Source organism: Mastacembelus armatus, chromosome 10, assembly GCF_900324485.2.
Source record: "Mastacembelus armatus chromosome 10, fMasArm1.2, whole genome shotgun sequence".
NCBI classification, from domain to species: Eukaryota; Metazoa; Chordata; class Actinopteri; order Synbranchiformes; family Mastacembelidae; genus Mastacembelus; species Mastacembelus armatus.
Window position 1 is genome coordinate 2,701,619 of NC_046642.1, and position 21,433 is coordinate 2,723,051.

General features: G+C 41.6%; 1 protein-coding gene across 3 annotated transcripts in view; it reads left to right on the plus strand.

The window, feature by feature from the left end:
• The window catches only part of LOC113144407 (transcription factor COE3), a 127,733-nt gene extending 109,328 nt beyond the window's left edge, over positions 1 to 18,405 (plus strand). For 2 of the 3 annotated variants that reach the window (XM_026330459.2, XM_026330460.2), the window contains exons 12-16: positions 4,295 to 4,360; positions 4,820 to 4,994; positions 9,948 to 10,133; positions 14,014 to 14,103; positions 15,073 to 18,405. In XM_026330459.2, the coding sequence (XP_026186244.1) occupies positions 4,295 to 4,360; positions 4,820 to 4,994; positions 9,948 to 10,133; positions 14,014 to 14,103; positions 15,073 to 15,104 (549 nt within the window). In that variant the 3' untranslated portion in view covers positions 15,105 to 18,405. The remainder of the gene's footprint in view (positions 1 to 4,294; positions 4,361 to 4,819; positions 4,995 to 9,947; positions 10,134 to 14,013; positions 14,104 to 15,072) is intronic. The other variant, XM_026330461.2, reaches the window with a different exon arrangement.
• The last annotated feature ends 3,028 nt before the right edge of the window (positions 18,406 to 21,433 follow it).

Genomic DNA, 21,433 nt, shown 5'->3' on the forward strand with positions numbered 1-21,433 from the left:
TACTTCAAATTAAAAGTATATAAGGTAGTTAACGTCAGCTACCCAGCGGTATATAAAGTACTTCAAATTAAAAGTATATAAGGTAGTTAACGTCAGCTACCCAGCGGTATATAAAGTACTTCATATTAGAAGTATATAAGGTAGTTAACGTCAGCTACCCAGCGGTATATAAAGTACTTTATATTAGAAGTATATAAGGTAGTTAACGTCAGCTACCCAGCGGTATATAAAGTACTTCATATTAGAAGTATATAAGGTAGTTAACGTCAGCTACCCAGCGGTATATAAAGTACTTCATATTAGAAGTATATAAGGTAGTTAACGTCAGCTACCCAGCGGTATATAAAGTACTTCATATTAGAAGTATATAAGGTAGTTAACGTCAGCTACCCAGCGGTATATAAAGTACTTCATATTAGAAGTATATAAGGTAGTTAACGTCAGCTACCCAGCGGTATATAAAGTACTTCAAATTAGAAGTATATAAGGTAGTTAACGTCAGCTACCCAGCGGTATATAAAGTACTTCAAATTAAAAGTATATAAGGTAGTTAACGTCAGCTACCCAGCGGTATATAAAGTACTTCATATTAGAAGTATATAAGGTAGTTAACGTCAACTACCCAGCAGTGTATAAAGTACTTCAAATTAGAAGTATATAAGGTAGTTAACGTCAGCTACCCAGCGGTGTATAAAGTACTTCAAATTAGAAGTATATAAGGTAGTTAACGTCAGCTACCCAGCAGTATATAAAGTACTTCAAATTAGAAGTATATAAGGTAGTTAACATCAGCTACCCAGCGGTATATAAAGTACTTCAAATTAGAAGTATATAAGGTAGTTAACGTCAGCTACCCAGCGGTATATAAAGTACTTCAAATTAAAAGTATATAAGGTAGTTAACGTCAGCTACCCAGCGGTATATAAAGTACTTCATATTAGAAGTATATAAGGTAGTTAACGTCAGCTACCCAGCGGTATATAAAGTACTTCAAATTAGAAGTATATAAGGTAGTTAACATCAGCTACCCAGCGGTGTATAAAGTACTTCAAATTAGAAGTATATAAGGTAGTTAACGTCAGCTACCCAGCAGTATATAAAGTACTTCAAATTAGAAGTATATAAGGTAGTTAACATCAGCTACCCAGCGGTATATAAAGTACTTCAAATTAGAAGTATATAAGGTAGTTAACGTCAGCTACCCAGCGGTATATAAAGTACTTCAAATTAAAAGTATATAAGGTAGTTAACGTCAGCTACCCAGCGGTATATAAAGTACTTCATATTAGAAGTATATAAGGTAGTTAACGTCAGCTACCCAGCGGTATATAAAGTACTTCAAATTAAAAGTATATAAGGTAGTTAACGTCAGCTACCCAGCGGTATATAAAGTACTTCATATTAGAAGTATATAAGGTAGTTAACGTCAGCTACCCAGCGGTATATAAAGTACTTCATATTAGAAGTATATAAGGTAGTTAACGTCAGCTACCCAGCGGTATATAAAGTACTTCATATTAGAAGTATATAAGGTAGTTAACGTCAGCTACCCAGCGGTATATAAAGTACTTCATATTAGAAGTATATAAGGTAGTTAACGTCAGCTACCCAGCGGTATATAAAGTACTTCATATTAGAAGTATATAAGGTAGTTAACGTCAGCTACCCAGCGGTATATAAAGTACTTCATATTAGAAGTATATAAGGTAGTTAACGTCAGCTACCCAGCGGTATATAAAGTACTTCATATTAGAAGTATATAAGGTAGTTAACGTCAGCTACCCAGCGGTATATAAAGTACTTCATATTAGAAGTATATAAGGTAGTTAACGTCAGCTACCCAGCGGTATATAAAGTACTTCATATTAGAAGTATATAAGGTAGTTAACGTCAGCTACCCAGCGGTATATAAAGTACTTCATATTAGAAGTATATAAGGTAGTTAACGTCAGCTACCCAGCGGTATATAAAGTACTTCATATTAGAAGTATATAAGGTAGTTAACGTCAGCTACCCAGCGGTATATAAAGTACTTCATATTAGAAGTATATAAGGTAGTTAACGTCAGCTACCCAGCGGTATATAAAGTACTTTATATTAGAAGTATATAAGGTAGTTAACGTCAGCTACCCAGCGGTATATAAAGTACTTCATATTAGAAGTATATAAGGTAGTTAACGTCAGCTACCCAGCGGTATATAAAGTACTTCATATTAGAAGTATATAAGGTAGTTAACGTCAGCTACCCAGCGGTATATAAAGTACTTCATATTAGAAGTATATAAGGTAGTTAACGTCAGCTACCCAGCGGTATATAAAGTACTTCATATTAGAAGTATATAAGGTAGTTAACGTCAGCTACCCAGCGGTATATAAAGTACTTCATATTAGAAGTATATAAGGTAGTTAACGTCAGCTACCCAGCGGTATATAAAGTACTTCATATTAGAAGTATATAAGGTAGTTAACGTCAGCTCCACCTTTACCAGCTCCAACATTAAAGTGATCAACACAATAATCTATCAATAATATCAGATTCATTCTGCACAATGAGTACTTTTTACTTTGGATACTTCAAGTACATTTGGATGATAGTACTTTTGGACTTTTACTGCAGTAACACTTTAAATGAGTATTTCTGTGGTTTTTAGTTGTTATCTTTTCCTCTTGTCTTTTTATTTCTCTGGTCCTTTTTCTCCTCTTTCGTTAAATTAAGACGTCTGTCTCTCTCTCTCTTTCTCTGTCTGAGTGTCTCTGAATGTCTCTCACCCTCCTGTGCTGTAATACCTCAGGGAGCTCCAGCAGAGGCCTCCACCTCCCCACTGCTGCTCCTCTGGGACTCATCACCTCCTCTTCATCCTCCTTCTCCTCCTCCATCAGCTGATCTGTCTGGGCTGTGTTTTCACCTGAGGTGTGAAAAAACACACCTTCATTCACACTCATGGGACTCTTTACTCCTTCACTTCTTTCCTTTTGTTCCTTTATTTCCCTCTTTTACTTTGCATCCTTTCTTCACTTTCCTTCCTCTCCTTTACTTCCCTGCTCTTTTCCTTTTCCATGTTATTTTTAATTTCTCTTCCCTGTTCACTTTCCTTTAGTCCTTTGTTTTGATTTTCTTCCTTCTCCTTCTCTTTATCCTTTTTTCTTTTCCTTCCTTGTTCCCTTTCACTGCCTCCTTTTCTTATATTCCTTTTCCTTCTCTCCTCTCTGTTTATATGTTTGTATTTATTTATTTATCAGTCCTGTTATTGTTATGAACAGCCATCGCCGTGGCAACCTGCTGAGCAATTGGTGCTCAGATTGGACGTTTCCTCTCCCATGGGCTGATGGGAAAACAACCCCGGGGCAAGGGGGTGTAGTTAATGGCTTCCTGCTGATTCTTCTTCTCTTGTTTCCATCGCTCTGTCATGGAGGAGACCTGAAAATATGAGGCCCTGGCCCGACTGTGTGTTTTTAGGTTCCTGCAGTTTTCTCTACCAGCTGCTCTGATTGGTTCATTGTGGGTATCCTCATGCTGTTTCAACATAAACCCCGCCCCCTGTCCAGGTGTAACAGATTGCATGGTTACCTGTGCTGTTGATTTGGGAGTTTTCTCAACAGACCCTTGAAATCTCCCCAGGTGTTTTTTTTTTTTTTAAACATAGTGTGTGTTTAGGTGATGCACAAGGTTCCGGGTGGGACTTCAGACGGTGAACCAGACCTTTAGTTTTCGGGGTTTTTCACTGTGTAATTTTTGGATATTTCTAGCGGGGAAAAAGCTGCAGTGTGCAGGAAAAATCCAACTGTGTATAAGCAGTGAGCAGTGAGTTTTATTCTGAAAAGACAAATGATGTCAGAGAAGGGAGAGATCAGGCTTAAGAACAGAACAACAGTTTTCTCTGAATTTCTACCATTGTCTCATAAACAGAAAATGTTGTTTACTTTTCAACAATCATTTCCATCAAACACATTTTGCAACAGATTTTACCTGTAAGTTGCACTTTGATCAAATGGCACTGGAGCCAGGTGATGTTCACCTGAGGACTAAAGGACACACCTTCTCAGTGAGGTGAGCCAATCAGGAGCTGTTTAGGCTGTGAGGTGCTTTCTGGTTGGTCGAATTTCATAATTTAAAAAACTCCAAACTCACCTCCTCTCATTTTTCCAGAGCACTTTATGATGTTCTTCAGCAGATGGTATTTTCTGATGTTAAATTATTTTTTTTAAAACTGATTGTTAAGCTCGTGAACAAATGACTGTAGCAGCTCTTTCAAAGCAAAACCTGAATCCTCCTTGTCTGTTCCTCTTGTGTCAGGAGGTGCTGCTGAAGCGAGCGGCCGACCTGGTGGAAGCTCTGTACGGGATGCCACACAACAACCAGGTGAGTCGGCAGCTGCACTCTCACCTTTGACCTCCACTGAAACCCTGCAGATATAAAGCACGACTGAAGAGCAGCCCACTGTCTCCAGGATTTACACTCAGCGGAAACAGCAGCAATAAGATTTATCTTCAGCTCCCTGCTGACTCAAAGTTCCTGTCCCGTCACAGACCTGCAGATCACCTTCTTCTTACCTGTAACCACAGTCCTTAACCACGCTGCAGGTTGGCCTGCCCACATGCTGCGGAAACACATTGGTCTGATAACACTGTTGTCATAAGACGAATGGAGTTCAGTTCAGAATCATCCAGTTTTGTCTGGTGTTTAATCAGAGTTCACTCCCTGAGATTAGTTTTTTTCACCTGCAGGGTCAGTGAATGTAGCGCACTCGAGCTTAATATTTCTTTAACATTCTCATTATCTAGTTTTCTTACAGTTTCTTTATTCTTTCTTCCCCCCCAGGAGATCATCCTGAAGCGAGCGGCCGACCTCACCGAGGCACTCTACAGCGTCCCCCGCAGCCACAACCAGCTGCCGTCTCTCACCGGCTCGGCCGCCCACTCGGGGATGATGGGAGTGAACTCGTTCAGCAGTCAGCTCGCCGTCAACATCTCTGAGGCCTCGCAGGCCGACCAGGGTGAGGCCCGTCACTACCCAGCATTCGCAGTGGGAGGGGGTTTCATTTAGTCCAGCCCAGTAGAGTCCAGATGACCTTATTAGTCTTCAGTATACTTAATTAGTCCAGGAGATGCTAAAATAGAGTCCTGCAGAGTTCAATACTGTCTAGTGAACTGCAGGAGAGTTCAGTAGATGTCAGCAGGGCTCAGCAGAGTTCACTAGATTCCATTTATTTAATTTCAAGAGGCTCCAACAGAGTTTATATTTCTGTAGAGATGAGTGAAATTCAAGAGTGTCTATCTTTATATGATAAAGTCCAGTAGACATGTGAAGAGTTCAGTCTCCTACAATAGAAACAGGTATTATTACTGCAGTAAAGTTTAGACTGCAGTAGAATTTAGTTCATTAGAGTGCTAAAGTAGCCACATGATCTTCGGGGACCAAGTTATGTTATGGTTTCTAGTGGTTTTAGTGGATCTGGTTTCTTCTAGTTTAGAAGATCTTGTTTTGCCTTGTTCCAGTGCATCTGGTGTCTCCTGTGTTTTTTGGAGCTGGTCTATCTGGATCTGGTCTCTCCTGGTTTGCCTGGACCTGATACCTGTTTTTTTTTTTTTTTATTATAAAGTATCATCAACTGTATCTTACAATCATCAAATCCTGAATTTACACTCAGACCAATAATGTGTCGGCCCATCTCTAAACACTTCCTGTCTGTGGCTCTCAGCTCCAAGCTGATTGGTTCCTACCAAATATATAAACCAAATATATAAATCTTTAAAAAACACCTCACAAATACATATAGTTTGATTTTTAATTTCCTGAAGCAGGTACTTACTGGAGTTTTTATTAACAGGAGGAAACAGGTCATTAGTTGGGGACTATTTTGAGCAGCGGATGAATCCACATTTGGCCTCCAGTGAGTATTAGTGGCAGCAGGACAGTTTGTGCAAGTCACTACAGTGTGTGTGTGTGTGTGTGTGTTAATGGACAACAGTGGAGCTCAGAGAAAAATTCTAATTAACCATAGATTTATGTATTTCAGGTGTTCAGTTCTGGTTAGTGGAGCTGGATCCACAAGAATAAAAATATAGACTGTCACCAGCTTCCTCCTCCTCGTTTACTTTCAGCAGTCGGTTCAGTTTCTGTCACAGACGCTCAGGAAAACATGCAGCAAATGGCCTGTGATCACGCGTCGACAGGAAGCAGATAGACCTGCTTTTACTCTCCGGACACCCCTTCCTCCCCCATCTCCACCCATCCACCCGAACCATCGTCTGCTTTCCCCATCGGCCCGCAGCAAACACCTTTCAGGAATCTATGAGGTCATGGGAAACGAGGCTGTGCTGAAAATTCATAACTCTGTGGTTTATGTGCGTTGAGCTCTCCGGTCGGAAACATTACACCGTCCTCTCCGCTGTTATGAAGTATGAAACGGCTCTTTGTGCCCCTTGTAATTATCTGCCATGATTAAAACATTAATAAAAACAGCGGCTCCGGAGCCCAGGCCTTATCAGGTAGACGAGGCCGGTAATTTACGGCACTAATTCAGAACAGCACGGCCCGCTCAGCATCACACCCTCCTGAAGACTGCAGAGTTTTTTACTTCAGGTTGGAGCTTGTCTTTGTGTCTCTGCTTCAGTCTGACAGAGTCTGAGGACTTGTGCACCATTGCCCTACAGTTGAAATGTCATTGGCCTGGAGCAGGTGAAGGCAGTTAAAGCAAACGAATGTAAACGACAAAGTGGTTTGACTGTCAGTTTGAGAGCAAACAAAGAAAGTAGTGGAAAAGTAAGTGACAGAAGCACTTTGACTGAAAGCAGTGAAAGTGTCAGTTGAAGAGTAAATGTTGAAAAGTTAATTAATGTGTCAAAGGATCGAAAAGTACAGCTGCTAAAAACTCAACTCAAAGTCACACTTAGATTTCCAAGGAAGACCATGGCATGTAGTCAGAAAGCTGCAGAAAAAGCGAGTAAGTGATTGTGAGTGTAGAATATTTTACCATGTTTTTCCAAAGTTTGGCGTGAACCTGAGGAAACAGATTCACACCCATGTAAATCAAATGTGTTTGTGACTTGATTTTCATACATTCTTTTGTATGAGAGCCCATGTGCAAAGCGAGCTTCCTGTGAGAGACTAAGTTCTAAGTTTCAACAGTACAACTTTGTTCATTCATACAGAGAAGAGAGAAATGATGACAGTGAAACACAAAGACATCGATGAGTTAAAGTACAAACACTGACACGAAAGAATTATTAAAATTCACAGAACAAGACAAATTTTTAGGCTGCATGTGAAGGAACTTCCTGCTATATTGTATCAGCATGTCCTCTTTGCAAGAAAAGAGCCTCATTTAAAAGCAGTAAATACACAATAACAGGGGTTAGGGTTACATGTCAGTGGTTCATAGTTCTTAGTTCTTAGTTCTGGATTCATAGCTTCACAACTGAAGCCTGCAGGGTTTATCCAGTGCAGCAGCTGTGGTTTGTCGAGACTCTCAGACCCTGACGACACCTGAATAAAACCTGTCAATGATTCGATTTGTTGAGGGAGTCGGTTTTCATTCCTGAAGTCCACTTTTTAATTAAACAGCAGCTCAGCACATCATTATTAGAAGCTGCTGAACAAACCGTTCACCTACAGTTTTTTTGTCTGTCCATCACCCAGTTAATCATCAGTCACAGCAAAACTCAAGTGCTGTAAATCTGCCTCTGCAGAGAACATGTTTTCATTTCAGCCTTCAGTGTGAGGTCGAAGGATGTGATCTGCATCAGATCTGCGCTTCCCACGCTGCTGCGGATGAGGGCGAACACACCAAAACAAATATGACTGAGTCCTCAGTCCATTTGTTAGGACGTTTTTTTTTTTTTATTAAAGAACAATCCTAACGTTTGCTGCAGTTCTCGACCGCTCCCTGCACTGTTCTCTTCCACATGTGTTTCCCATCGCCGGCTCCTCGCCCTCGTCCCCGGGCAGAGCTCCATCAGCCACTCCTGCTGGGAATTGCGTTGGCCCGAACCAGGAAGTGGGGGAAAGTGGACAAGGGTGGAGGAGGGGGCTGTAATGTGCTACTTGGCACACTGTTGGCTCCACTCGGCGAGGTCGGTGGGAACTTGGGCGCCTCGGGAGGGGGCCAAAGGTCAGGCTGAGTGCTGCAGGGAACATTGGTATTCATGCATCTTGGATGAGGGTCAATCAGAGGAGCTCAGGGGGTGAAAAGGGGAGGGAGAGGTAAGGTAAGTACAGCACAGCAGTGAGGTGAGAGATGAAGGGCAGACTTCGCCTGTGGGGGGGTTATCTGTGGTAACAGGAGAGCACCAGCGACAGACTGATGATGTCAGTGCTGAGGCCTTCGGTTGCACCATCAGATCTGCTCTTCAGTGACAGATGTGACAGAATTTGTGGCATTGAGTTTTCTGCTGAACGGACAGACAGTCTTTCGTTAATATTCTGTTCAGCATATTGTCAGGGCTGCCAGTTTACTGAGAACTATTTTAGATTTAAGTATTTTTATTGGCAGTTCGTTCCCAGCCGCTTCTACATTTCAGCAGTTCAGTAGGAAAGAAAGAAAGAAAGTCTAAGTCCTCTCGCTGTTGACCACCAGTCCAAAACCCAAAACACAAATTTTACTGTGACAGAAAGTGGAAGAAGAAAACCCTCACGTTAAAGAAACTAATCAGTCACTAGTCAAATCAAACTAAAAGTCTGTTCTTCACATTCTTGGTTTTGGCAGACTACCACGATTCCCATGACTTTACATACGTTACTGATTCTCAACTGTTGTTTGAGTGAATGTAATTTGTTTACACTTTGTCTTAGTAGAAAACAGGTTACTAGTGTGCATTTTAATTACTTGTTTTATGTGTTTTGGGGGTTTTGTGTTTCCTCAGACGTGTGAACAAGCCAAATCAGATGTTTTTCATATCAGTTGTTCTTCAGTTCTTCATTTCAGTTCAGTCTGTGCATGGTGGCAGTTTACAATAATCATCTTTGGGCCACAGAAACAAAGAGAAAGTGTCAGCAGTCACCTCGAGTCTCTTTCTCTAAAATTTAAAAATCAAGTTAGAATAACTTAGTAATCATGGACTCGGACTTGAATTTTAACAGCCACATTAAATCGATAACATCATCAGCATTTTATCATCTCAAAAACATTTCCAGAATCAAAGGGATCATGTCTAAACCAGACTTGGAGAGACTCATCCATGCATTTATCTCTAGCAGGTTAGATTACTGTAACGGGGCTCTCAAAACGAGCTGTAAGGAAGCTGCAGTGCATTCAGAACGCTGCTGCTCGGGTCCTGACTAGAACCAGGAAGTATGACCACATTACTCCTGTTCTCAGATCTCTGCACTGGCCTCCTGTCTCTCAGAGAATAGACTTTAAAACAGCCCTGCTTGTGTATAAGTCTCTTCATGGCTCAGCACCACAGAACATCTCTGACATGTTGGTGCCATATGAACCATCTCGGACTCTGAGAACATCAGGGACAGGCCTTCTGCTCGTGCCCAGAGTCAGGACTAAACAGGGAGAAGCAGCGTTTCAGTTCTATGCAGCTAAAACCTGGAATAGTCTCCTGATGAAGTCATATATGTCACATATAACATATGACAACTGAGTGTTTTATCCAAAGTTATTTATCTGCACTCAGACTCCTTTAATTTTATTTCAAGTTCATCCTCCACTATTTGCTGTTTCTTATTTTGATTCTTGCCTATGTACTTTTAACTTGTCTTTTATTTCTGTAAAGCACTTTGAATTACTGTGTATGAATTGTGCTATATAAATAAACTTGCCTTGCCTTTGGGAGCTCAAAGGTGTTCACACCACAGCCAGATACATTTCCCTGACAGACATGGATGTGAAGGAGTAAACATACAAACAGATCTGATGGAAAACAGCAGGACCCTCAGGGCTGGGGTGTGGATGCAACCTGACAACAGACAGAACTGACCGTATCATTCCTCTTCTCAGGTTACTCCCGTAACTCAAACAGCGTGTCACCTCGCGGCTACGTGCCAAGCTCCACACCTCAGCAGTCCAACTACAACACCATCACATCCACCATGAATGGATATGGAGCGGCAGGGATGACCAACCTGGGTGTACCTGGATCTCCCAGCTTCCTCAACGGCTCCACTGCCAACTCTGCTTACGCAAGTGAGTGAATTTAAAATTAGTTTAAAAAACAAACCTCATCCATCTGAGAGGCAGTTAGCAGGAAGGACAGCAGCTGAAATCTGAAACATATTTATTTCTTAGTAACACACCGGAACTATTTAAAACCCTGACCCGAAAAGGCTAAATTTTCCAGAGAAAATGTGCCGTCTGTTGACATTTGGACTGTGGAGCTTTAAAAATGTAAATTCTTTACCTGTGAGACCTTGTTTGAAACCTTCAGGTAGAGCTGAGGCACTTGCGGAGTTCAAGGGTTGGTGGAAGCACTAAAAGGGTTTAAAGTGAAGTTTTTACAGTGAGGGATTTAAAGTGAAATGTTTACAGTGAAGGGTTTACAGTGAAGTGTTTAAAGTGAAATGTTTACAGTGAGGGGTTTAAAGTGAAATGTTTACAGTGAAGTGTTTAAAGGGAGATGTTTACAGTGAAGTGTTTAAAGTGAAATGTTTACAGTGAAGGGTTTAAAGGGAGATGTTTACAGTGAAGTGTTTAAAGTGAAATGTTTACAGTGAAGGGTTTAAAGTGAAGTGTTTAAAGGGAGATGTTTACAGTGAAGGGTTTACAGTGAAGGGTTTACAGTGAAGGGTTTAAAGTGAAATGTTTACAGTGAGGGGTTTAAAGTGAAGTGTTTAAAGGGAGATGTTTACAGTGAAGGGTTTAAAGTGAAATGTTTACAGTGAAGGGTTTAAAGTGAAATGTTTACAGTGAAGTGTTTAAAGTGAAATGTTTACAGTGAGGGGTTTAAAGTGAAATGTTTACAGTGAAGGGTTTACAGTGAAGTGTTTAAAGTGAAATGTTTAAAGGGAGATGTTTACAGTGAAGTGTTTAAAGGGAAATGTTTACAGTGAAGGGTTTACAGTGAGGTATTTAAAGTAAAGGGTTTGCAGTGAAGTGTTTAAAGTGAAGTGTTTACAGTGAGGGATTTAAAGTGAAGAGTTTGCAGTGAAGCGTTTAAAGTGAAATGTTTACAGTGAAGCGTTTACAGTGAGGTATTTAAAGTAAAAGGTTTGCAGTGAAGTGTTTAAAGTGAAGTGTTTACAGTGAGGGATTTAAAGTGAAGAGTTTGCAGTGAAGTGTTTACAGTGAGGGATTTAAAGTGAAGAGTTTGCAGTGAAGTGTTTACAGTGAAAGATTTACAGTGAAGTGTAAGTGCAAAGTGAAAGGCGAGTTGATGGTGATGATGTTAGTACTCGACAGGTTTTGGTACTTGATGATGTGGAGTTGTTTTAGTCTGTAGAGGAAAGTGGTTCACCAGTGTGGAGACAATAGAAATTTTGTCTGGATCGTTATACTAAGATGAGAATTTAATGATCCTCAGAAAATGTAATCAGGCCAAAGAGGCAGATTTCCAGTAGCCTAAAGTATCAAGTAATGAAATTAATGTTGCATTGATACCTGGAATCCAGGAAAATCAGATTAAAGTAATTTTTCTTAAAGTGGAGCTTGAATCACATAAATGTATTAGTTGCGGAGCAGCTATTGTAGAGACTCTTGTATATGCCAGTGATGAACCTTTGCAGTCGTAGTGAAGATTGAGACTCATATTAAGAATGAATAAAAATGAAGCGTTCCCGCTGCAGGAGATGAGTTGATGCTTCAGTAGTTTTCAGTCAGGCCTGTTGTTCCTCTGCCACTGAAACTTCACACCAGCTCTGATTAACATGCCTGGAGTCGGAGCTGCTGCTTGGAAGGCGCAGGTGTGTTTTGGAGACCGGTAAAGTCTAAACCCACCCGCGGGGAACGCTCCATTGTTTTGGCTTCTGTATCAAAGAGCTCGGCGAGTCTCAGCGAGACTCGTTTAGGAGGTAGCAAGCTCAAACTGCGTCTCCGTGCCAGTTGATGTTGTCTTCCCTGGCGACTAAACAAAAGGTGGGCTCACATCTCGCCTGGCTGAGCTGCAGTCTCCCCCTCGCCGAGGGTCTGAATGTGTGTGTGTCAACTTAACACCGCCACGCATTGTTCACCACTTCCTCCTCCTCAGACCGTCCTCCTGTCCATCCTCCTCCTCACCCCTCCCCTACTCCTCCTCCTCCTCTACTAACTACACTAACATCCTCACTGCATCCTTCATGCATTCATGCTTTGGGCCGAATCCATTAATATCAGCTGGAAAAAGCAACAGAAAATCAAAAAGGAGCCAGGAAAAAGAGGGAATGTAAGGAGGAAGGAGCAGCGATCCAGGACAGACTGATAGTTGTTGGCATGAAGCGATAAATCACATTCACATTCCCCTATTTCATTTTACAGTTCCATTTTCAAATTCTATCCTTGAATCATTTACAGACACACTCTGGTCCATAAACTTTGGTTCAGCATTTTCTGAAACACTTTTCTTTCCTGAGATGTTCAGAAGGTTGTCTCACGTCTGCGTTCCGTTCAGTGCCGTTAGCTTAGCTTAGCATAAAGACTGGAAGAAAGGGGAAACTGCTAGCCTGCTTCATTCATACATCTGCCCTGAAGCTTTTCTTAAGCTTTTAGAAGGACACAGCCTCTGAAGACAGAGGTCAGAATCTCACCACATGGTCCAGTTAGTGGCTGCTCTGGAGCTTTCAATCTTACCACATGACCTTCATCAACAGATAGTTTGCCTGGTTTTCATGTCCAAATTTCCACCAGTCTACCAAAGATGATCCTGAGAGGTGATCGAAAGCTCAGGTAAAACTGCAGAATGACAGTTGAGCTGAGAAAAGTTTTTATATCCAAAAAATGTACCTGGTATATGAGACATCTGAAAGTTTTTGCGCTAAATGTTTGAATTTAATTCAGTGTTTTCATTTTATATTTTTAACAAAACATTTTTAACTCTAAGTCCATTTAGTATTTTTCTGCATCATCTTCACCAGCATGTGGAGTTTGTCGACTAGTGAGCGTCTGGAAGTGTCTGAATTTAGATGTTTCCTGAGCATTTTTTTTTATTTTACTTGCTCAGTAAAAAAAAAAAAAAAAGGAATTTGAAGAACTACATTTCCTGGACAGATGATGATGATCATGTGACATCTGAAAGCTCCAGCTAAACCTTGGAGCAGAATTGTTTTGTGTACTGCTGTTTCAGGATTGATCTTTGAAATAGTCAGAATCTCCAGACAAAATACAGAGATGATCTCAGCATTTTCAGCATAAACTGATATTTTTTATCTTTATTTATACTGTGGGTGTCAACGTTGACAGAGCCAGGCTAGCAGTTTCCCCCTGCTTCCAGTCTTTATGCTAAGCTAGGCTAACTACGTCCTCGCTGCAGCTCGACTTGAACATGCAGACGAGACTGACGTCCCTGTGAACATCTCGCGCTAAAATAAAAAATACACAATACAGATTTCTGAAAATGTTGAACTGCTCCTTTAATCCCAGTTCGAGGTCAGCTGTAGAACCAACAGAGAACGTTTTATTACCTAAAACCAGATGTGAGACCAAATGAGAGGTTCATTTATAGAAAATCTATTTATTATCTGTTATTAGACAACAAGCTGTCCATGCTCACACACACACACACACACACACACACACACACACACCTGTGTAGTTTGTGTGGATGAAGCTGCTGCTGCCCTCAGGTTGGATCAGGTTGGTTTGTGTAAAAGTCCTTCAGGTTATGGATCAACTTTGCCAGATGTGCAGCTGTTTGTGCTCGGAGCATGTTTGTTCCTCCAGACCTCGGCCCGATCTGAGGCAGGGACCCATTCTTTCTCCTCCTCCTCCTGCATGATCCACCTCATCTCCACCCATCACTCACCTCCTCTGTCCGTACGGCTGCTCGTTACATCACCTCCTCCACCTCCTGTAGGCTTTCCCTCCTCATCCTCCTCCTCTTCTTCCTCTGCTCCCATAGGCCCTTATTCATTCTCTCCTGTCCATATGGTTTCTGCAGTCAAACAGAAGAGCGCCTTCGCCCCTGTCGTGCGGCCACAGACCTCCCCGCCCCCCACCTGCACCACCACCAATGGCAGCAACCTCCAGGGTGAGCATCCCACCCCCCCTCCCGCCTGTCAACACCCCCCCGTCTTTGTCCATGTCCCTTCGGGACACAGACGTCCAGCGTCACTGTAATGATCATTTCTTTGTTACATGTTTAACCCAGGTTTTAAACATTCGATGGTCAAAGTTGATCCATAACTTCTGGCACTTTTGTTTTGGGATGGGAGGGGGGGGGGGATTTGGTGTCTGACACTGCTACAGTTTCCATCCTATCAGTATTGTCTTTTTGTTGTTGATCCCCAAAAGTCTTAATTTCAAAACAGGGCATAGAAAATCTGCTGATTTAACGTTGGAGCTAAGCTGAGTTCTGCTGAGATCCACTTTAGACAAAAAGTTCAACATGTTGGATTTTCTTGGAATCTGGCTGAAATAATTTACAGCACAGGCAAAGTCAAGTAATTTTAGGACTCCTTCATGGAAAGACAATTTTTACAGTGATGGTTTAACAACAACCACAGGCCAGTTAACGAAGCACATGCACCCAGTGGTTGGTTTTTTTTTTTTTTTTTGGGTCTGACTGGGTTGGACACGGGTTCCTAATAAATTGACCACTGGGTGCGTGTACATATATATATATATATATATATATATATATATATCTAAAGATGTGCAGTAAGATAACCTATAGTTCTAGTTTTTTCTAGTTTCTATTAATTTCAGTTGTTGGAACAAGTTAATTTTTTATTAGAGAATGAGTTTCTATAGATTTTAGTCATACCCTGACATTCAAATAAATCACCATAGTTTCTCCTAACAAGCTACAATTTGCACAAGTTTAACTGTCAAGACAAACCATGAAAGTGACTTGATGGGATGAAAACTTTTAGCAGTGACGTTTCTCTGTAAATGAGTCGTTTCTGTGCAGAGTAACAGCCCAGTGGACTGTGGATGAAACGACTTCGCTGTGTTTAGTAAAACAGACTCGGTCTGTTTGTGTCTGCTCATCTTTCAGCCATGGCAGGTCTCATTGTGCCCCCAATGTGAGGATGACTAAGCCAGATACCGTCAGACTCCCCCGCCGCCGCCAAACCACGGAGCTGATGGCCCCGCCCACCTGAAACGCCACAAAAACAACAGCAAAAAATCCTTCCCATCATCCCTCAGTGTGACTGAGCCCCTCTGCTCAAGAACTCCCTAGAAGAAAGTCACTGTCTTATTCACGGTTAGGAGACGGTGGCGGCGTGCTGATCGCTGCAGACGTCACCAGAGACTGTTTATGACACCACTAAAAACCCTGACGACAAACCGTGATTTCTGGCGTCTGCAGCAGTGGAACGTGGACTGTGGGTGGGAGGGCAGGTGTCTGCAGTACTGTGTTGTGTGAGTATTGTGCTCAGTTATTAGTTTGACTTGGGACGGATCTCAGATCAGTCTGAACCTGTGAAGCAGGAAGGAGGCGTCTACCAGGAGCTTCTGTCCATCACCGTGCAGGTTTCCTCGACCGCAGCTCAGATTATGCCCCAACTTTGTCCGACCAGTCCGGCTTAGGTTTTATTTAAAGGACCACTCCCAGACCTGTGTACGTTTTATCCATCACTGATTTTTCTTCCCAGATCTCCAGCAGCTTCCATGATTTTACATGTGACATGAAAATCTGAGCTTAGTGACAGTAAGAAGAGAAAACTGGCACAAACTGCTGGGGTCATTCTGATGATCAAACCCAAAGAAATACCAGAAGAGCAAATGAACACTTGGCCTAAAATGTGCTAAGCAGCAGCGGCGTGGTCCTTTAATTTTAGCTTTAAGGTTTACACTGAGCCAGAGATACTGGTTAGGTTTTGGTGAAGGAACCGGACAAAGTACGTGGCATTAGTCTTTTCTCGAAAGAGACGAATGAATATTTACTGGAGAGACTTAAACAACCTGAACCTGATGGATCAGAAGCTCTCGGTGGACACTGAACCTGAGCCAAGCCCAGAAACCAGGAAAACTCAAACTCTTCACACCTGGAAAAGCCGTGAGACGGTTTCCAGGTCTGAAGGCTTCCCGATCAGAAACCCAGTAATCTCCTCTTCCCACAAACCCCAGGGGACCAGACTCTTTGAAGACCACTGATCAAGGTAACGTCTTCTTTTCGTTTCTGTACCATAGCTTTGAACAACGTTTGTGTCTCAGTTCTAAAAAGGAGGAACGCGCAGATGTTACACTAACATCGACCTGAAAAAGTTGAGGTTTTAATTTTCTAATTGTTTTTCTTTTGGACATCTCTTATTTTTTGAACCCAGTACAATAGTCCGGTTTTTTGCAGGTGTCCAGTGGTAGATTTTAACCAGAAAAAGCTTGCTGCAGTTTTAATCACATTTCGGTACCAGATTTTCTTGTTATTCTTCCGATTGTGCTTATTTTATATGTATTTATAAAGTATGTTTTGGGGAGTTCCTTTTGTGATTTAGGCCTGAATGATAGTCTCAAATATATATGTAAACACATTTGATGTCTTAATACCTTTTAGATATTGTAAAAAGAGTGAACAAGTCAGAGGAATTAACTCTTTTGTAAAAACAAAAAAAACATCATGACATGGTCACCCTGTTTTTGAAAGCAGGATATAAAAAAAACGCTTTCATCACTTTTGTATAAAAATGCTTTTCCGATACGATATTTAACTTTTTGTAAACAGCATCATTTGTGTTTCCCCTGGTTCTTCTTGTCCTTTGTGTATTATTGTGAAATGTATAATCATGGTAATTTCTTAATGCACTATTTTTGTTGGGGCACTTAATAAGAGCAATGCATCTTAGCAAAAAACAAAAAAGGTAAAAGGTATAAAAAAAAATTTTAAAAAAAGAAAGCTAGAACAATATGCACCGATGTTTTTTCTGCCATCCTGAAATGGCACAAATCCTTGTCATGTGAAATTTTTATATTTCAGACGCTTATAATCCTCCACCACTCTTACTTTTGGACCAAGCGTATTCCTTGGTTTCTGTGTTTAGACGATATTTTACCCACCTTAACGTTAGACCCGATCCTTGTCTTTGTGTTTTTCGGTGAGAAGGATTGAAAAGCAGGCAGCGGATCTTTAAAACCACTGAGTTTTTGTCTCACTGATCTCAAGGAAACCTCCATCGATGTTGGTTGTTGTAGTTGATGGTGCTGTTCTCGTCATTGCACACAATCTGGATCATTGATTATGCAACGTGTTGCTGTTGTGTAACGCAGGCTCGTCTTCCACGCTGCCGTGGGAAAGTCTGGGAAAGTAAAAGAATAAACGTCATGTTTGAGGCCTTACAAACTTTTTAAATGAACTTAGTTCTGCAGCGATTATCGTACAAAGCTCCGAACTGTGAGAATTTTTTTTTTTTTCCTGCGACAAACATTTGTCCCTCAGGTTCTTCTGAAACCAACAGCACTATTATCAGCACTAATGGCCACTGAACAAGCTCGTTAGCAATTAGCCTTTCACACTGCCTACTGGTTTCAAGGAGAAACTTCCTGATGTCAAACAGCGCCCCCAATCCACAAAGGAAGGTACTGCAAGTCAAATCAGGACTTCCCTAAAAAAAAAAAAAAAAAAGCACACGTCATGAAAAACATTGGGGATCAATTATAGAGATGTCTCACAATTAAAAAGTCCCTCTAGCAAATTTACAAGAAAACATTCTTAATAGCTGTATTTTATAATTACTGTCATCATGTGAGACCCGGATCTTAAAAATAAAAAAATATACTGAAAGAAAATTACAAGAAAATGTGAACACACGTTGAGAATCATCTAACAAATATTTAAGTGGCAGAGCATTAAATCTCCAGAATCCCTAAATGTTTGGAAATCAAACCAGACTAGAAGACAACAACCGGAAGTTTGGTCAGATTAAACTTTGACTTTATGCAACAGAAGCCGTGACAGAAACCTCCGGTGTTGCTGCGTGAACGTCTGCCCGGTGTCTTTGGTAAAAGCTGCTTTGTCAGTTAACTAATGAAACCCATGATCTCAAACAAACTACTTGCTAACGTTTTGTTTTTTTTGTCACATTGTAGAAAGTTTGCTTCGCTCCGCCCTGGTTTTGAAACTGCAAAGAAAACTTTTTTTCAATGTTTTACTTCAATGTGAAAGAGGGCAGAGGTACTGCATCTTTGTGAAATATGAACTATATCATCAAAGTATATCAAAGCACAATGTTTAATTAATGTCTTTAGAATACAAATGGGGGCGACACCCCCCTGGTTTTCTTTCTGTCTCTGGCCATGCTGTAAATAGGTGCATGTTTTTTGTTTTGGGTTTTCCTGTGATCCAGTGCTTTTTGTACAGAAACAGTCTAATAAAGATTACATTTGGCTTGAACTCAGTGTCACGTGTGTGATGGTTTGGAGCAGCAGCGTTCACATCAGTGGATAAACAGCTATGGTCAGTTTATTAGGTACACCTATCTAGGACTGCTCTTGGACTGGACTGAGAGGCTGGACGCAATACCAGAACTGTCTTTTAGCATGAGATGGTCCAATCCAACAGTGTGGATGACGTCTCTGTATTTGACTTGCAAATCATTTTTGAATTAACAATTCAATATGCAAAGTGGCATTTCAACACTCATTTTAGTTTCAATTATTTTGATGCAAATTTTAAATGAAAGCCAAATGAACCGCAAACTACTCCAGTCCAACAGCAGCACCAACTGCAGCCTCGAGGTAAATAACCAGCTGTGAAACATGAAGTAGGGATTTACTGCAAGACTGTTAAATTAGACTGAGTCAGTCTGATAAAGGGGTCCCTAAGAAACTGACTGGGTCTGACACGGGGGTTTCTAATAAACTGACTCGGTCCGACACGGGGGTTCCTAATAAACTGACTGGGTCCGACACAGGGGTTTCTAATAAACCAGTTTCTTAAAACCTGTGACAGTGTGATGTAAAGCTCCACTGTTGACTGAACTATGTTCACTCTGGGGGGATTTCATGGTTCCAAACAGACGAAGAGGAAAAAGACATATTTTCTGTGGAAACTCTCGAAATACAAAACCTCAGCATGTGTTAAAATCATTTAAGCTCAAGATCCACTTAGTCCAAGCCTGAGATACAGTTAAAAGCTCTGCAAAAACCAAGTCTTGTCAGCAAAACTAACAAAAATCCCAGACACGTCAAAACGACAACAAAAAGGTAGTGTAGTGACAGCAGAGACACACAAACTGACCACAAACACCTAAAGGAACTACAAAGAGTCACCAAAGTACCACAAAGTAAAATGAAATAACAAATAAACGCAGAATTACCAGAGACACAAAACAAAAGTCCACTCAGACTCTCAAAATGACCTGAAAGACTCAAATCAAATTATTCATTAATGGTCTGAAATTACAAATAACTCAATGGACCAAAAATATTATGTTTATATGAGTTTATAAACAGGATGATCTGCAATTTTTATAGTGAAATTATTTAAAAGACCAAGTGTTAAATGGCCAAAAGCTTCAGTTTATCACATCTGAGTCCAAGAGCCAAGATCAAACTAGATTCAATCCAGTGGGGCCACTGAATACTGGGACTCAACGCTGCCTTCCAGAAAACCTGACTGTGTTTTACTCAAGACATAGACTGTGCACGGTGACCCACATATACAGACTGTGCACGTGTACTGAGTCACATGAACGTAACCGCAGAGTCACCAAACTGTGATGGACCTGCCTGTGACCGAAGTGTCACCAGTGACCACAGCACCACACACAATTTTAGACCAGCAAACAAAAACTGACCTTTGCGGTGATACAAGTGTGTGAAACCAGGTCTGAGAGGACTCAGAGGACTTCGTTGACTTCATCAACCAAGACAAAAAGTAGGTGCTGTGTTTCAGCCGCAGCTGCAGGTCGAGTCCTTTGAACAGCCACAGACTCAGCTCTTCAAAAGCTGCTGGACCAGGCCTCACCTGGAATCAGAGGCTCCTCAGATCTGCATCTGGACACACATTCAGCAGAGTTACATCCCACAATCACACAACTGAACACAATTTCAGAATATACAAATAAACTCTCCAAACACTATAAACTACAAACCCCTCACTTAACTTAGTAGGATACATTTGCTGTGCAAACCCAGCAAGAGGTTTATTGTGAAACCTGTAAACAACGATCTGATCAGTAACAGTTAAGGTGGAATCAGAGTAAGACTGGAGAAACATCATCCAGGTAACTGCAGCTGCAGATTCTGAGCTTGCGACAGCGGTACTGAAGCATCTCACGGACTCGGACGTGTGAACTTGCACGACTTCAGAAACACCTGAAGTTTGACCACATGACATACTACTCAGCTGCTCACTGTTGACTGAACAACGAAACTTTCCTCTGAGTGAGACGTGCTCCCGGTCTCTGAGACCTGCAGTCCAGGCATCAGAGTCTGCAGCAGAGACAGGGGCTGGGGGTAGTCTGGCTCTGTTACAGAGACAATTAGCTCTCAGTCCAGAGTCAGCACCACCCTTGATGAGCTGTGATGCACTCGTTAGTAGAGACCAGTGCCCAGAGGCTGCACAAAACCTCCAACACTCCCTGAGTCTGCACATCTGCCGCCAAACTCCACGAGCAGCTGCCAGAGCCAATGCCAAGTTCACAGAGAGAAGAGCTGAACACGAAGCAGTACACACTCGCGGGGGAGAAGAAGAGAAAGAAGTGCTGTGTCGCTATTTTGATGGATGCAGGAGCTCAGAAACCTTCAATCAGGGAGACGAGGTCAAGGCTGCTGATTGGCTGGAAAGTTGGGAGCATCACAGGAAACTATTACTCTAAACTAAAGTAACTAAGAACCTCTGAGCGTGTTCTCGACCAGGTTAAAACTGCAGATTATTAATTATTTCGATGACAGAGTAGTTGTCTGGAGCTGGTTTTGTATTCAGTTCAAACTGATGGAAGTACCGGGATTCTCTGAGCTGGTGTATCAGTCTGTGTAAGCAAGGTCCGTTTTAGCTGCACTGAAGGGTGTAGGGTCCGGTTTACCTGACACAGGCCGCTGTGCTTCTGTGCAGAGAAAAGAACCTGCTACAAGACCAAACTAAAACGCTGACTGAGCGCTCTGCAAGCAGCCAAACATCTTCTGTAGGTAAAACTCTGTTGCATCACTCTGCAGTCCTGATCAAGTTTTTTGGACCTGATCCCAATCTGAAAATATTGGAGGCTGAGCCAGATCCAATACTTAAATACCTGTATACACAGCCGGAGCCTCTGAACGTTGCACCATAGTCGGGTATAAAACGTGGGCATAGCAAACATCGGCCTCTGATTTGCACTGGAGCTGGTCTAAAGCCAGAACCTTCCACACAGGGAGTTGGAGCTGTCACCTTGGTCCTGCTGCTGAAATTTAAGAACCTTCAGCCTCCAGCTGCAGCAGCT